Genomic DNA, 18210 nt, shown 5'->3' on the forward strand with positions numbered 1-18210 from the left:
AAAATGGGGAAAGAGAGACGGGGGGAAAAATTGGGGGGTTGGACAACACCTGTGTCAGGTGGGAAGAACGGTGCATTTGCCGATCTTGGAAATCCAGCGGCTGGATTTAAAGGTTCAAAACCTTTTTTGAATGCAAATTTCTTTTGTCATCTGATATTCTGATTGCTGATGCAATTTGTTGTTTTTGCTTTTCTATTCCTTTGAGGTTGGATGGGATTTCTTCATGATGGATGTGTCAAACACGCACTCACGCACACGCACGACAAATAAACGCGCACGACACATTTGCCCGATGACCGTGTCTTATTTGAAAACAATTTCAATTTTTCTTTTTTTTTTTTTCAATTTTTGAGCTGGGCTTTTTCATTGGCAGCATTTCTTCTTAATAGACGCACTGCTCGATTAAATCGATTTTGAACACGTTCCGCCAAAAATCACCGACGATTGCCATTTTAATTTTTCCTCCTTGTAAAAATTTCCTTTTTAAAAAATAAGCCTAAACATGTAAAAACGTTTTGTTTTTGTTTTTTTAAATTTTATCACAGCCACAACGTGTTGTCGGTGTTTGTTTGAGTTGTAAAAAAATTTTCTCGGTTTTCTGGGTTTTGTTTTCTGAAAGATTTTCTTTTTTGTTTTCGGATATCACCTAAAAGTTTCTTTTCACCGGGTGGGGTAGTGGGTTGGGAAATCCAAAAGAAAAATGTGTTTTTTTTTTTTTAAATATTTGAAATTTTGTCTTGATTTGTTGTCCAATTGGCGTTGAGAGTTTTCTTTTAATGTCTGCTGACACTTATCAAATGTTTGATGTGGGGGGGGGCATTTGGAGAAAAGATTGTGCGGATCCTTTCCTGAATGTTTTCGCACGCGGATGCTGTTCTGTTCCGGTCTAAATCGAATTTGATTCGGGGCCAGAGAGACATTTTTTTTTTCTTCTTCTTCTTTTTTTGTGTGTTTGCCAAAAGTAGTTTGCGAAAGCTCTTTTGCAAAAAGCTCCGTCATTTGTTTTTGTTTTGTTTTTTTTTTTCGTTCCGAAATAAATGTTAAGATAATTTTCTGAATTTCCAAAGTCTTCACAAAAAAAAAAAAATAAAAAATGGGGGTTTTCATCACAGTCCGTTGCGTGGATCAAGACGTTTGGGGGAGGGGGGGCTAGGCCGAAAAATCGATTTTTTTTAAGCAAAAAAAATGGGGGGAGGGAAAATTTGCAATTTTGGGTTAAAATTCCGAAATGGATTCGATCCTCTCCCGAGTTTCTTTTAAAGAGAGAACTCAAAGAGTCGGTCAAATGGACGTCAATGCCAAAACACGGGGGAGTGGAGTTTTTTTTTTTTAGAACCAGGCACAACAAACAACTTGGTTGAAAATTGTTTTGCTTTTTTTTTTCTAATTTTGGATTTCTTCCAAAATATAAGAAAAAAAAAAAAAGCAAAAATCGTGGAGGGCAAGCAATCAACCGCGATTTTTAAAAATCCTGTTTTTATCACCGGGAAAAGAGAACAATTTTGAACGCAAAAACAAGAATTTCGATGCGCCAATGAAAGGTAGGAGATAATTTAAAAAATCCCCTCTGGCTCAAAGCTCAAACACAAAATCCAAACTTTCAAAAAAAAAAAAGGCTCTTAAAGAGACTTTGAAGAAATTGTCTTCAATTCACTGGGGCAATTAACAAACAAAATTGTCGTGTCGACCGGACTTTCAGCCTCAATATAAAAAAAAAACTTTTTAAAAGCGGTGCGTGTGGATCCCATCGTTCAGGATTGTTTTTTTCCAAAAAGAATTGCAAATGATCTGGGTCTTATCGGATTAAGACATTGCGGGAGGCGCGAGGTTGCCACATTTCTTTGTGTGTATGTGTGTTGTTGTTGTTGTTTTTGTTTGAGTTGCGTCATCGGTCAGACGAGGTGAGTGGACAGGTGTTTGGAGAGGTAATCAGCACGCGCAAACGTTTTGCCGCAAGCGTCGCATCTGTACGGCCGCTCGCCCGTGTGGATGCGCAAGTGGCGGTTCATGTCGCTCTTGCCGCCGAACGCCCTTCCGCAAAATTCGCACTCGAACGGACGCTCGCCCGTGTGTTTGCGGATGTGCAATTTCAAGTTCTCCTTGGCGCGGAAGCCTTTGCCGCAAAACGGACACAAATGCGGACGGCCGGGGTCGTATTCGGGAGGCGGCCCCGTCATTCCGGCCACTCCTGGCACGTTAGTGGCGCCAGACGTGGCCGAATTGACCAACGAGGGCCGGCTGGTGGATGCAACGGCGGCAGCGGCCGCGGCGGCCGCCGCCGCCGAACTGAAATCGCGGATGAGATTGTGCAGGAAAGGTCCCGGACCTCCTCCGCCAACAGCAGATGTTGCCGTGGGCGGAGTGGCTTTCCTTCCGGACCCTTTATTGCTCGTCTCTCCGTCGTCGGAACCTTCCCTATCTGACTGACCTTCTTCCGACTGGGCCGGACCGTGTCCCGATGGGTCCGATCCCGTCGTCTGCTGGTGCGGTTGAAGTCGTTCCAGTCCCGGCGGTGGCGGCATGGCGGCCGCGACAGCCGCCGCCGCCGCCGCCGCCGCATTTCCAGCTCCACGGGCGGCCAAGAAATTGGCAGCCATTAAAGCCGCTTGATGCTGGGCCACTTGGTGTTGCCTCTGAAGCTGGAACGCACCTTGCAGGAACGACGAAGCCGGACTGCCCGCTGGACTTCCGGCTGTGAATTTGGCGTGTTGCATCAGCAACTGGCGGTTCTGTTGCTGCTGCGACAGATGATGTCCGTGGTGCGGATGCGACGAGTGATGCCCGGCCGACGCTGATGATCGTCCAGCAGCCGACGCATATTGTTGCTGCTGTTGCTGCTGATGATTCTGAGCCGCAACGGCCTCTTCTTGGCTCATCAAACGGCCATCGTTGGTCGATTCGTCGTCCATCGTGTTGTCCTGTTCGTCGCCGGAAGAGACGATTTCCACTTCGGATTTGATGCGAGCTGCGCCCAATCGTTGATCGCCGGACGGACTGGACGATCGTCTACCGTCGGCATTGCTCGACGTCGTGTTGCCGCCCGTCCCGTGCAGCCGCGCTCTCGCTTCCGCTTGGCTTCCGGAGGCAGACGAGCCGGACAGCAGGTCCCCCTGCGGTGGTGATGCTGCGGCCGGGCCAACATTTCCAAAACGCTGCGCTCCTCCATCATGTTGACGCCGTGCATGAATCCAGCCAGCGATCCGGCCGTCATGGCTCCTCCACCTCCACCGGCGCCGGGCATCGACATCGATCGAACGTTGCCAGGGTAGACGTGAAGCCGCTCCACGGCGTGATTGAGCCGATGCTTCTTGAACGATTTGAGATACTTGAACTGCATGCCGCAAATTTCGCAGCGGAACGGCTTCTCGCCGGGCAGACGGGCCGTGTGGTTTTGCTCCTTGTGTTTGGTGAAGGCCGACAGGTACTTGTAGCACTGGCCGCACTGTTCGCACTTGTACGGTTTCTCGCGCGAGCCGAGCGTGAAGCCGACGCCAACGTGAGATTCGATCAGCGAGATGGACGTCGGAAATGGGAAGCCGGACGCGGCGACGGCCCTCGTCGAAGCGGAAGACGATGACGGAGAGTCGCGGCACACGCCCACGTCGCTGGCCGTGCTGCTGGCACCGCTGCGCTGCGATCCGGGCCCTGCGCCCGACTCTTCTCCATCCGCCGCATTGTGTTGTTGTTGCTGTTGCTGCTGCTGCTGCTGTTGTTTTGATTGTTGTTGTTGTTGTAATTGATGGGAGGAAGACGACGAGGAAGATGGTCCTGGCCGGGGCGTATTGTTACCCGACCGACTAGCTGCACCAGAGGCGTTACTGTTACTACTCCGGTAATGGGATGGATTCATTCCGGCAAACGGCATGGCCAATGGCATGCCGGCGAAGCGCATGCCAAAGTCGAATTGCGGCACCACCATCGGCAAAATGGACGAAAGGAAATTGGACGAAGACGACGTTTCATTCGCTCCGGATCCGCTTCCTCCGCCAGCGCCCGAGCGGCTGACTACGACCGACACCTCGTCGCGGTAATCACTTCCGCTTAATCCGCCGTCCTTGCGACCCCGTCCGCTACCGCCGGCAGACGAGTGATGAGCAGAGCCTTCGGCGATCGAGGCGGCTCCTTCCGGGAACGAGAGGAACCTCTTGGGTCGTCCGGCCGGATGAATGCTACTTCCGGCGGCGGCGTTGGCGCTACTGCTGCGATGCTGTTGCTGATGGTGATGGTGGTGATGGTGGTTGCCAAGATCGCCACCAGTCGGTGTTTTATGGCTGTGATGACTCTTCCGGCCGCCGCCGCCGTCCCTGTGCCTCATCCTCAGTCCGCTAGAGGCGCCTCCTCCGCTGCCGGAGAAGTTGAGATACTCGCCCTCTTCAATCACCACCTCGGCCGTCGGCATCTGGCCGTCCAAGAACTAAAAATAGACGTCACATTTATTTAATTTCAATTTTTTTTAAATTCAATTTAATTATTTTGATTGGGGTTATTGAGTATCTTTTTTTTAAACCTCAAATCTAGGCCATTGTTTGGTTAGTTTTTATTGATTGCGGAAAACAAAAACAAACGGCTGATGGTTGACGCAATAAAAATGGAAATTCCAAATGAGGAAAATTAAATAACGGGAATTATCTCGTGCAATTAGACGCGTCTTACGCCAACGTTATTCAACTTGACCACAACGACCACAACATACCCGCCCCCCAAAGCGAATGGTTGACAGACAACTGACCAACAAGGAAAAAAAAAAACAACATTGAAACAAAAATTAGAAATACGACCAAGGAAAAGCAACGAATTGCAAACCCAACTGGAACGAACATTGCCTAAACATTTTTTTTCTTGTACGGTCGAAAACGGTTGCTAACCAACAAATCATGATTTCATGATGATGACGATAACGACGTCAGACTCGTAGGCTCAACTGGTCGCACTCCTTTCTTATTGGAAATATACGTTCAATCAAAATAGAGATCGGCACATCGTTTCTTTTTCCAAATACAAATTGTACAGACCCGAATAGAAAGTGGCACATTAATTCCGGTACGGTCGGCCGTTGGCACAACAACAAAACGTGACGAAAACTGGACTGTCGAAGTGGATTCTTCCGGCAGATGGCGGATGCTGTTGCCGTTGCATGATCACCTCTGCCTATCTGATCTCACGTCACACGATAAATTTTCGCCAATTATTAATTTTTCTTTTTAAATTTCAAAAGGCCTCCGCACTTCCGGCAACACACGCACACACACACACACACAAAACGTTTGTTATCCTGTAGTTATAGGCATTTTTATTTATTTTTTTCAAAATTAAAAAGGAGGGCGGCGGATGATTTGGAGAAAAGCGTCGGTCGGACGCACGATCACGGCGTCTTTTGGCGTCGTCCCGCGCGATTCGCAGCGACCTACTCTTCACTTTCCATCTACCTTTGCCGTCCCCTGTTTCTCTCTCTCTTCTGCCGTTTCCCCTCCCCTCATTTCCCACCCCCTCTTGTGCTATTCCATTTGTTTCGCGTGTGTTACCTCCCCTCGCAACCCCACCCCGTTTTTCGCTATTCATTCAATCAACCCCGGCGTGCAGACACACACACGCATACACAGGAGTATGTGTCCTGCATATAATTCCTCCCTCCTCTTCTTCCGTTTCCGCACTCGACGCTTTTTAGCTCTTCCACGCCCAACCCCCCTCCCTCCTTTAAAACTCTTACGCGCCAAAAAACAAAAGACCCTCTCTCTCTCTCTCTCACTTTTGCAATATTCATCCGGAAACTCCCGTTCTCTCCACCCCTCTCTCTCTCTCCCTCCTCTTCATCTCCATTTTCCATGGCTACACGCTCTCGCCAATCCTCCTGATTTTTTTTTTGCTCCCGCTTTTTCCTCCTTATGTTCTCTCGGCCAAAAGATCAGATTTCCTCGTCCATCATCCCCTCCCCTCTTTCCGTCGTTCATCAAAAGATCTTGTAAGGATATTAAGATAGTCCTATAAGAAAAAAATAAATCCTCTTTCCCTCCCTAGCTCATCGTTTCTCCAAAGAACATTTTCCATTTTCATCCGATGGATTGGCTCTCCCGCATCCGACACGTTTTTTTCTTTTTTTTTGTTTAACAGTCGCGAAAAATGTAGAGGGGGGGTGGACAAAAATGGGGCGTAGGCGGAACTACGACTGCGCATTAACGTTTTGCGGTTAAGCATTCGAAGACACACACCAAAAAAAAAATGTATAAATGTTGAAACAATGACGCGTTTCCGTTTTTCATCGGTTCAACAAAAAAAATGGAGAATCGATTGCTATTCGTTCGTGGCTGTCACGTAATTATCTATCGAGTTTGATATGCAGGAGCTACTTCTTCTTTTTCTTGAGGGTAGAAAAGATGCTGAGGAGGGGATTTTTTTTTTTTTTTTTGGCTTAAAAACATATCATTAATAATAAATCCTCGTCCCCGGATGGCATTTGCCAATGTGAAGCGATGGCTTGGAAATACTTTTACCTCCCCCCTCCCTCTCAGAACAATTCAATTTTGTGTTCGTTTCATTATTGGTATTTAATAATGAAAAGTACAAAATAAAAATAGCATCTCCAGAGAGACAGTCGTTCATTTAAAAAAAGGAAAACGTTTAATTTCTTTCAAATCTCCCGCTATAAAGAAAGAACAAAGTTTTTGCAGGACGACCAGTATTGATCTGATCCCGCAACCGAGCCGGACATTTTCTTTCCTATTATTATTTATAGCCTTCGTCTGACACACACAAACACACTGTGTACATCTAAATCAGTCTACGGAATGACGTCATTCCTGCTGGGCCTAGCAAGAAAAGAAAAACGTCCTTCAACCAGCAGACAATTTATAATGCGCAACTCAAGGTTTCGGCACGGCCGCCGGCCTACCTAAATCTTTGAAACGTGTAAATAACGTGACTGGCCGTCCGTGTAGCATTTCTGAAGAGGCTAGACAGTGTCTTTACATTAATACACACACACACACACACACACACAAGATGTGTGTGTGTATATGAACAAAAATAAAACTTGTGCGTTCGTTCGTGTGTATCAAATGCAGAAGAAAGGTCGGCCTTGATGTCGACATATAAATAGGCTGGGGGTTCACCGGGCAGCACAGCCGGATGGGGGCCGTCATTCCCTCAAGGGGCGTTGTTGAATAAGAAAAAGCACATAACTGGCAAACACACACACAGAGAGACAAGTTTCAAAGTCTCAAATTCATCTCTTTTTTTTTTTCCCTACGACACACACTCATAAAAAAAAAGGAAAAAAAAACGTCTGCGTGAGAAGGGACAGAAAAGGGTTTTTTACTTCTCTAGTTGCGAGTTTGAAAAAAAAAGGAGGATAGGGTGAGTTTATTCACGTTGAAAGATGTGAGCGTAACGGTCAAGCTCTCGTTTTTTTTTTTGTGCGTGTGTTCAATTTTATTTCCCCCCTCTTCTTTTCTTTCACTAGTGAATCCACACAAATCCATTCCCCCCCATGTTTTTTTTTTGAATCCACGATTTAAATTTATTTTTCAAAATACATCACATTTTTTTTATATATATAAATACAAGGGGTCGTGTTTTTGTGCGCAACTGCTGCTGCCATCGAAAGTAGAATTTGAATATTTAACCGAATATAAAAAAAGGGGGGGATTTGAGAAACCAAGCGTCGTCCAGGCCAAAAAAAAAAACGGAGTAAGCTTTAGACTACTAGTAGAGAATTACGATTATAATACCAAGGCCCCGCATAATCTCTTTGGACACACACACAAAAAAAAGGGTTGAAAATAAGAAAGGGACGCCATTGGTTGCCTTGCGCCCGTTTCGAATTCGGACCAGCAGAATGTTGTTATCCGACCTCTTCTCTTTCTTGCACACCAAAAAAAAAATTAAAAGGAAAAAAAGAAAAATTATTTCTTAGCCCTCCTTTATTTTGTTGTATCTCTTTCGGTTCACGAAAAGGAAAAAAAAAAAGACGTGAGACAGTCAAGGTATCAGTTTGCTCCATCGGAGCAATCGGAATGATGGATCAGACGGACGATGAAAAAAAATAAAAACTCGTTTTTATTTAATGGCAAAACTGGTCGGGCAACAAAAAATCAATGTCGACTCTCTTCGACCAAATAAAGGAACTATGCCGTTTATTTCGTCAAGTTCTCATTTTTTTTTTTTTTCATGGCCGTCGTCTACATTCGGGACCCGAAGACCTTGAAAATCCCGCATAGAACCGGCACACACACACACACACACGCTATGTGCAAGATGGCGTAGTATTTTTTATTTTATTCGAGGCTACAGCTCTGCCCAGCATTTTTTTTTCTTTCACGAGATGATAAAAAAAAAACTTGTTTGTTTTTCTTGTTTTCGATTTCAGAGTGAATGTATTTTTGAATAAAATTCAAAAAAAAAATGTGAAAGGTAAATTGATACAAGAGATCAAAAACAATTGAAATTAAATATCATTAAAGAAAACGAAAATAATTGATGCTAACAACATTTTATTCCAACTACATTTGTTTTGTTTTTAAATTTGACTTATTGAGTAATAGGAAATAATGTTAGTGTACGTTATCCCTCGTCGTCTGAAAAAAGAAAACCCTGCCTCTTTTGCATGTTTTCAAGCCTTTACATAACACCCCGTTTTTCTTGAAAATATGCAAATTTTTTCGTTCGACTCTTATCCGTTCGATAATAAATATCACCCCATTAGTTGTGTATCAAACCTTATTCACTTCTTCCAATTCCAAATTTCAACTACAAATTTCTATCACAGTTGCGTGTGCAGAGTTTTAAGCTGCGACTGCATTTAGTGTTTTCAAATAAAACCGTGTCAATCTCCACCTTTAAAAAAAAACAGAAGGGGAAAGTGAGGGGGGGAAAAAAGGTCCATCTAAGATGACGCCATAACAGCTGGACTACGCAAAAGACCAGGGGAGGAAACGTCAGTTTTTTTCTTTCTAGGGTTTCCCAGTTTTCCATGTCACTGATGATGACGCATCATTTTTTTTTGTGTGTGTGTTTTAACTCAAGACATAAAAAGAAATCTAATTAAAAGGGCTCTACATGTGGGCCGAACTTCCGTCGTCCGTAATCAACTGGAAATCACTTTTTCTTTAAATAATAGAACAAAAACCTGTTAAACCCATATTTTTCAGACATGTCAGCTGGCCTATTAAAGAAGAGGGAAATGCGCACACAAGAGTGTGGAGTGAAAAAAAACAAAAAACACTTGGGAGTTCTGTGGGTGGAACTCGAGTCCTTTTACACAGACACTACCCTGATGATGACGAACGGACAATCCTCTCATTTCACTCTCCCAACTCTTTTGTTCTTGACCATCCGACAAGAAAAGAAAAAAAAAAGCTTTACATGCATATACGGGCTCTAATTTTTAACTACTAGGCTTTTGAAATATTTTCTAGGCTAAAGACTCACGCAATAAGCCCACCCTTGGAGAGCTCCTCCCTTTTCAATCTCCCCCCGAATAGAGAAATACCCTCCACGACGTCAGGGAGAAGAACACACACAGCTGTGACGATTTTAATCAACTAGAATCGATGACACACACACACACACACTCGTGGCAGTGCATTTTTTGCTTTCTTCTCAATTGAAAAGGAAATGAAACAAAAGGCCGTGAGACTTTAAAAAAAAAAAAAGACCCTAGCGGTGAAAAAACGTATTACTCTGCTAAACACGATTAGTTTCAAATGAAATCACAGATCACCTTAAAAAAAAAATGGTGTGACGATGTTTTTAGGAACTTTTCGAGATTCAAAAAAGGGGGGAAACAATTTCAAAGAGGCGGCGGATGTAATCGTTCAGCTTTAGGCAAATGAGTTTTTTCATGAGCTTTCAAAATAGTCGATCGAGAAAAGGTTTTGCCGCACAGGTGGCAAGGAAAGGGACGCTCGCCCGTGTGAACACGGCAATGATCTTTCATGTGATGACGTAATTTAAACGCTTTGCCGCAATAATCGCAACGGAACGGCCTCTGCTGTTGCGGCGGATCCGGCGCCGGGTCGGCCATGGCGTTGAACGGAGGCAAAAGAATCGGAGACTTGACGCTCTGAGATGACGACGAAGAATAAGACGATCCAGGTAAATGAATCAATTGACTATTGGCCGAGGCCATTTCTAATGCGGAAGGTGCGAAAGACGGGCAGCAACGATCAATGGCCGTCATGGACGCGATGGCGGCAGCGCTAAACATTCCGGCCACCAAATGGCTATTGGTGCCGCCCTGTTCCAAATTAGAACGCTGATGGAAATGATCCGGAATTCCGTCACCGCTGCTGTGATGACGGTGTCGGACAACGCCAGAAGGATTTGCATCTGCATCGGCAACGTGCGCAGGATGGTGAAACAAGATGCCGGAAGCGGCGGCTGCAATGGCGGCAAAATTGGGTGGCATGAGACCGGCGGCTGACAAGTGACGCTGTCGTTTCATCCCGCGTGATAATAGCAACAAAGGAGACGGTCGCGATGCTGGTTCCTCCGCAATCGTTGCACACGCATCCGGCGCAGAACTTAGAGTAACCGATACCAAACTAGTGTCCAGCACGGCTGCCGTTGGTGACGACACCTCTTCCATCGTCGCATCCGGCAATCGTTTGGCGGCCGCCTGCAAACAAGAACAGACAGACAAGAAAGAAAAAAAAAAAAACCCCAACAAGATAGAACTATATCAACTTCTTGTTCCAGATTTGTTTATTTTTTTTAAATTTAAAATTAAAATTTTTCCCGCCATCCCATTTTTTTAAATTAGGATTTTTTTTTTTTTTTTTAATAAATCAAAAGGGAAAAAAAAAATTAAACAAGAAGTTGACGTTCATATTGTCAGGTCTTTTTTTTTTTTTTCTTTCTCTCTGTGTTCCTATTTGCATAATTTTTTTGATCTTACGTCTTTTTTTTTTTTTTTTTACCAAAAGAGTGAGATAGGATAGATAACAAAAGCCGCCTGCGTGTGAATCTGTTACGTATAAAATGTGTGTGTAATATTGAAATCGTAGGATTTCAGTTTGTTGACAAATGTGTCGTTTGTTTCTCTTAAACAAACAGACGCACGTTCTCCAACACACACATAAAAAAAAAAAAGACCCAAACGAAGGTCAACTTCTGGCTTCGAAGGTCTCATTTGTCTTGTGTGCGACCCCCCCGAAAAAAAAAAATTATAATAAAAAATTCCGGCGGCAAAAAAAATGGCGCCGCGTCCTGCGGGAGTCGATTTTCACGACCATTCAAATGAAAAAAGAACAAAGAAAATTAAATTCCTACCTGATCGGCGTCAGCGTGACGTTCATAATCGGAACTGTTGGAAGAAAATGAGCCAGGTGAGCGAAGAGAATCCACTCCGGCCGTACTAGCTCCAGCTGAACCGGAAGCTTCTGGTAAATTGGCCGCCGAATCGTTCCAATCTCCCGTTTCCTTTTTCATCAACGACTGCACGACATTTAACAGCGAAAACCAAACGAAAAAAAAATGAGAACAAAAAACTTAAAAAAACAAAATAATCAAATAGGGTACCATTGGAAGATGCTGCGGCGAACCGATGGATAGATTTGAAGGCGGATGATGATGAGCATTCGATGCGGAAGTGTTGTGACTACGACTTGTACCCTGTCGACGATTTTCCATAAACATTTTCTCCTCCATGTCTTCGTCTTCTGCTTCCACCTCTTCGCCACTCTCGTCGCTCTCTTCCTCCATCATCCAGTGACGGAAGCGTTGATGCGGATGTGCCGTAGACGCGCCACCAGATGTCGCCGCCGTTGCGCCGCTCGTTGGAGGACCAGAGGGAAGAAGAGGAGACGACGATGGAGACAACGATTGAAGCGGCGAATGTGGAGGCATCCGGCGGAGATCTTGAGCCGTGCCGCAATCTTGAGCCATTGAATCCAGCGGAGATTCTTGGCCATCAAGTCCGGCATCGTGGGTGTGTTGTTCCGGCGGGTCGTTGCGAGACGATCCAGCGCTTTTAAAGCGGTGATTATGATCGCCATCGTCCGGATCGCGGATGACGCAGCCGAGCTTTTCCGTGTTTCCGGAAGCGCTGGCGGAAACATTAGCGACGGATGCCGGATCGTTTGCATTGTTGCGATGCTGCGTCTTATGGTGGTGATTGTGTTGCTGCTGCTGATGATTGGATTTGAGAGACGGTTTGAGCTGCCTCCGCGGCGGATGCTGGAGTTCGTCCGGAGGTTTCCAATCGTCAGGCAGCACATGATTGGCCTGAGGATTGTTGTTATTCCGCCTAGAATTGTGAGCGCGTCGATCGACGGAAGCGGCGTTGGAAGAGAGATCTTGAATGACTTCCGGATGGATGAGATCCAGCGGAACTATAGAATCATCGTCGTCGTCGTCATTGACAATGCCCCGTCGTTTGATGTGGTGCTGGTAATGGATGGCGCCGCCACCGCCGCCGCCGCCCTCTTGTACTAGTCGGTGATGATTGGCCAGCGATTCCGCATCCAGGCCGGATCGTCCGGAAGCTTTCACTTGGTGATTCGGATGCGATGGCAATAGAGATCGTCGGTAAGGATTGCTCAGGTTGTGCAAATGATGTCGACGCCGTTGGCGTCGCTGCATCCTTCCGACCGAGTCCGTCAGAGACGACAATCCGGAAGCCAGGGCGCTGCGTTCGATAACGATCGGAGTGTCCTCCATCTCTTCGTCAAACATGTCCTCGTCATCCTCGTCTTCTTCTTCGTCTTCTTCGTCTTCCTCTTCTTCGTCCAATTCGTCCGCTTTTTTCGGTTGGCTGGCGGCCGCAGCGGCCGCCGCCGTCGTCGTCACGTCGGCCAACCCTTTGACGCGCAGATTCTCGGCCGTCTTGAGCAACGTGGCCAGCTGTCCGTACTCGACCGACACCTCGCCTTTGTACATGAACTGCAGAAGCGATTCGAGTTCGGTGAATTTCGTGTCTTTCAAAATGACGATCGGATGTCGCTGCTCCGAGTGAGAGACGAACAGCGTGCGGAAGAAGCTGGAACACGCGGAAAGGACCATCTTGTGAGCTCGAAGCGAACGTCCTTCGGCGGCCAACGTGACGTCCACCAGCGACTCGTCGCGAAGCAGCTGGGCAAAAACGCCGAGCACGTGACTGCCGTGATTGGTCCATCTCAAACAATAATGATCTTGTTGTTGTTCGGATTGTTTCGGCGATGGATCCACTAACGGACTGGCCGGCCTACTGGGCGTAGATTTCCTATCCACGTCCATACCGTCATCTTCGTCCGATTCTTCCGACGTCTGGTTTAAACGACTCGGAGTCACAACAACTTCCGGCTCCGGCAGCGAAGCAGCTTCCGCAATGATCCGCTTTTCATTTCCCTCCTCGTGCGCTACCAACGACGACGACGACGTCTTGCGAAGCGGTTGATGCTCGGCTTTCCATCTTCGTCCGCCGTGTTTGCCATTGGCTCTTTTGCTTGCAGCGGTGGCGCTACTGTGATTTTCGCTAGATGTGCTCGAATGGTCGCTGCTAGTGCTACCTGTACTGCCAGTAGTGCTGCTCGGACTACTGTTACTACTCCGGGCAGGGTCCTCGTTATTATTGGCGGAGGTTGTGACGGCTAGCGGAGGAGGCGGCGGCGGATCGACAGTTGCCGCATCTTCGTCGTGATGTGTTGCAGGACCACCATCGGGCGGTCCTGAGCCGGGTCCAGGCTGTGTGGCCGCCTCATTCGGGCTGCCCATGCTGTTCCAGCCCTCGCCCAAGTCTATTTGATAAAAATAGAAATTTAAAAAAAAATAAATAAATTATTTTTTCATTCAGAAGATTGTTTGTTGTTCTTTCTTTGAATCGACACACACGCGTTAACATTTTGCATTGTTGCCAAATAAATTTCAAAGACAATGACACCAGTGTCATCTAAAACGATTACATTCAAATAAAAGGATTCCATTGCCAAAGGGGACGGGTGACTCATCAATACTTTTTTTTTTTTTTTATATAAATATTTTGGACGATACACACAATTAAAAGAAAACAAAAATTGAAACGGGATCTGTAAGCCATTCGGTTAGAAACCCCTCGGGCAGGAAATAAAAAAAAAAAAAACCGCAAGAATAAAAAGAAGAATTGTCATTTCTGCTCGCCTAAAAGAATCAAGAGTCTCTAGTAGCACGATGTCGCAACGCTACACAACACACACATGGAAAGAATTAGATGCAGGGAAAAAAAAAAAAAGTTGCGTGTCTACACGGCCTTGATGGCGCATTCCGTAATGGCAACGCCGCGTGTTGCCATTGCCCTCATTTTTCTTTTTTGCAGTTTTTTTTTTTTTTACACATTTTTTTGGAAAAAAAAAAAGAGAACCAATGTCAACCAGAGCACCGGTCATCCGGGTGTGTGTAACACACGCGCACGCAGCTGCGGATCTCTTTCTCTCTCTCTCCCTCCCCCTCATCACAGCGAGACTCTTTGCCGATGCTAATCGATCAATACGGCGAAAACTGTGCGATCCCGGGGAGAAAATCCGCAGGGCATCCAGCGTGTGTCCCCACTCTTCCATTGCCAATTAAATTCTCTCTCCTCCTCCCCCACCCGTCGGTAAGCAAAACCGGAGCAGCAGGAACAAGAAATTTATAGAAAGAAGGGTGTGGGATTGAGGGAGCACCCTCCCCAAAATGGCCGACCTTTCTGAAACTTACGACTTTTTTTTTTCAAATAAAATTTTTTTCGAAAAACGAAATAAAAAAAACAAAACCGGTTTGACTTGTTCCATCCAGCCCCAAAATGTCCTTGCACAGATGTACAAAAAATAGCGAGACTCCACCCAAAGGCCTAGAGGGTCCATCCAACCTCAAAATTAAAAAGATTGGACATAATCCGAAAACATTCTTTTGAAAAGAGCGAACAATTTTAAAAATCCCAAAATTTAAACAAAAAACTGGTCATTTTAAGACATTTAAATCAAGCGTGCGCAAGTTTGAAATTTATGGAGTGAGGGGCAGTTGGAGTAAAGCGGGAGCAACTATCTCCGTGATTAAGGGAATAGATGAAAACTAGTGTGTCAGGGGGGCTGTTAATGATTCGTGCTCCTTTTGTCCCGTCAAAATCACATTAACAAGACAATGATAATGGCACAACTCCTTATGCACATGTCCCTTTAGGAGTAGCTTTTTCATAATGAACTGTCCGCTACATGTTCCCCTCTATTTTACTTGAATTCAAAGTTGTTTTGTTTTTTTGTTTTTTTAAATGGGTTTGTTTGTTTTTTAAGGTTTGTTGGATCGATACAAACGGACCCCATTCGGACATTCGACATTTTTGTTGTTGTTTTATAGCACAACAACTCGGCATAGACGCAAAAACGTACAGGTAATTGTTATCGAAATATTTCGGGCTAGTGACACGCAATATTTGAATGTTTTTGCTTCCAAAAAAGAAACGGGGTTCGATATTTGACAATTCCCCGACAAACATTCACCCCGTTAACGTTTCGTTTAAAGTCACGAAGAAAAAAAAAATGTTTTACTTAGGGAAAAAAACGGTGAAATTTTTAGTTGAAAAGCGTCAAAGTGTTGCGAAAGAAAAACTCACATTGACTGCTGAGAGATTGATGATGTTGAAGACCACACACACACACACACAGAGCACCGGTTCACTTTTTTCCAACAACAACAACAAAACCGGGGAATGTTCGGCGGGACGGTTCACCAATAAAATTCACGACGAAACAAACAATTGAAATATATCGAGACAAAAAAAAACTAACGAAATTTCAGTTCAACTCCCCCCCCCAAAAAAAAGCAATAAAGAATCAGAAAAATAAACAAAAATTGCGGCAATCGATTATTTTCACAAAATGATTGTTTGCGTCGAGCCGGTCGGCCGAGGTCGAATAGCAGCAGGCTGAGCTGCGGCCGTGCGCGGCTGCCGCTGCAGCCACATGAGACACCGCCTAGTCGGGGCCGTGGTGCGCGCCATTCTGCGGGCCCAAAATGGCGGAAATTCGCAGCACCCACAACAGTCACGGCGACTTACTCTGAAAGCACAAGAAACTTCTCAAACAACCGACTCCTCTCTCTCTCTCTCTCTTGTCTCTCACATACCAAACTTTTGCCGAGGGGAAGGAGGAGGGAGAGGCAAAGTAGGAGCAAGCGCGAGACTCACTCCCGCGAAAGAAAAAAAAAATTAAAATCCGATTTTTTTTTTTCACGAAAAAAATCGGAGGGAGAGAGAGAAAACCCTTGGCTACTCTTTTGCAGAGAACGGGGAAAAAAAGGGGGGAGGGGAAGGCGCGCTTTTTTTTTTTTTACATGTGCCCTTCGTGCGTGCTCGCCAAAGCTGCACTCACGCGACGGGGCGGTGGGAGCCTCCCGTTTATTTTTTTTCTTTCTTGGGAGGCGGATTGGACTCGGTTTTTTTGTGTCTCGGTCTAATGTCTAACCCCTCTGCTGTATACAACCAGTTTTTCTGGTTTTTTTCAACATACGTTCAAGGGACATGCAGTGCTGCGCTCTACCCAAATAGTGGTATAACCTTCAAATTATATATTTTGGCTGACTTTTTTTTTTTCCTCTTCATTTCCTTCTTATCAGGACCCGCCGTTTTTTTTTGTTTGTTTTTTTCTTTTTAGAAAAAAATAATTCAAAAAAAAAAATTTTATTTTTTAAGGGAGAACCGGTTCATCTCTCTTTTCGGGGAGGTGGGGAGAATTTTTTTTTTTTCACTTTGACTTTTCTCGTCGTTTGGACAGTACAAGGCAATTGGAAAAAAAACGCGTGTCAAACAAAGATGGCGATGACAACTCAGAGATTTAAGAGGTCTCTTTTTACCACAACAATCGTGACCCGCGTGGCATTCATAAAGACACTAACGAAGAAATTGGAGGGAACAAGAAAAAAGTAAAAAAAACAAAACAAATGAGACCAAAACTTACCGTGTTACATTCGACACGATAGCGGGAGGAGCCAGATTGGCGGATTTTTGGCCAACTTTTTTCTTCGGTCGCGTTCGGTTTTCCCGGTTTTCTTCTTCTCGTTAGACGAGATCAAAAACCGCACACACTTGCAAAAAAATTTTCTTTTTCGAATTTTCAATGTTGCCTTTTTAGATTTACAATTTAACGTCAATTGTTGACGACAATGTTAACACATCAAATTGATTTCGCCATCCGAAAAGAAACTGAAGCAAAAGAGAAAAAAAAAAAAAAAAAATTCAACGAATTTTTCGTCGTCGTTGGATGGACAACATTGAGAGAGGCCTAGTGGCGCCACCGCCGCAACCCCGGGGAAGGAGATAATTCTCTCTACTGATTGGCTAGCTGCTGCTGCCTTGTGTTGTTTCTTGTTGCTCCCGACCGACCCATGTGTGTCGTCGCCGTGCGGGAGTCGACTCTTTTCAAACAGCCTCACACACAGACACACACACACTCACTCACACTGGCCGATAAAATTGGCAGACATAACCCAAAAAGAATCAAATAATAAAAAAACAAAATCCGCAGACACACGCAGACACACTCGGCGAAAAAATCCTTGAGACAAAACTGAAGAAGAAAATAAAAAAAAAACGCACCAAATCACTCACACACGCCGGTGGTGGTGATGGTGGTCACACACACACACACACAATAGAAGGTGAAATAATCACACACACACTCGAAATTTCTTTCTTGGCAATTCTTCAAAATCACATGGCAAAAATGAAAATGATTTTGTTCTTCTTTTCTGGGGGGGGGACAAGTTTTCGCACACACTCGTTTAAATAAAACAATTGATAAACCACGTTTCTTTTTTTTTCTTGTCACGTCGTGTGTGTGTGTGTGTGTGTGTTCACGTTCTTGTGGGTCTGCGTGTGTCTGTTGCAGCAGAGTTGACACGACACGACTCGCTTTTTTCTGTCCCGCACTCTCTCACCTCACCGGCCGAGCTTTTCGTTGAGACTGACGAGGCCGCACGTCGACCGATCGGAGAAAAAGGCGTGCGGCGGTGGCGGCAATGGCGATTCTCCCGCCCATCTTTCCCAACCCGGCCCCCCTCCTCCTTCTCACTTTGAAAAAAAAAAAAAAAAAAAAAGTTTTTTTGGCAGTGCTGTAATGGCAACCCCACCACCCACCTCCTTCTTCCACCCTCCCTTTTTTTTTTTTTTTAAAGTGTTCGGGCCTGTGCAGGGAAAAAGGGGTGGTAGAGGCTCTGCCACCAGATGGCAGCAATTGCGGCTCGAGATTTTTTTTTCATCCCATAAAACAAATTTGGGAAAAGGAGGCGGAG

The 18210-nt window shown here is 45.3% G+C and overlaps 1 protein-coding gene across 1 annotated transcript; it reads right to left on the reverse strand.

Moving 5' to 3' along the window:
• Window positions 1–373: 373 nt before the first annotated feature.
• LOC116929980 (filaggrin) lies at window positions 374–17936 on the reverse strand. The gene is given in 5 exon segments (XM_045179114.1): window positions 374–3115; window positions 3118–4414; window positions 11266–11430; window positions 11515–13709; window positions 16878–17936. Coding segments are annotated over 4 exon segments (4857 nt in total). The 5' UTR covers window positions 13687–13709; window positions 16878–17936; the 3' UTR covers window positions 374–1892.
• Between the last annotated feature and the right edge of the window lie 274 nt (window positions 17937–18210).

The sequence above is a fragment of the Daphnia magna genome, linkage group LG9 (assembly GCF_020631705.1).
Source record: "Daphnia magna isolate NIES linkage group LG9, ASM2063170v1.1, whole genome shotgun sequence".
NCBI lineage: Eukaryota > Metazoa > Arthropoda > Branchiopoda > Diplostraca > Daphniidae > Daphnia > Daphnia magna.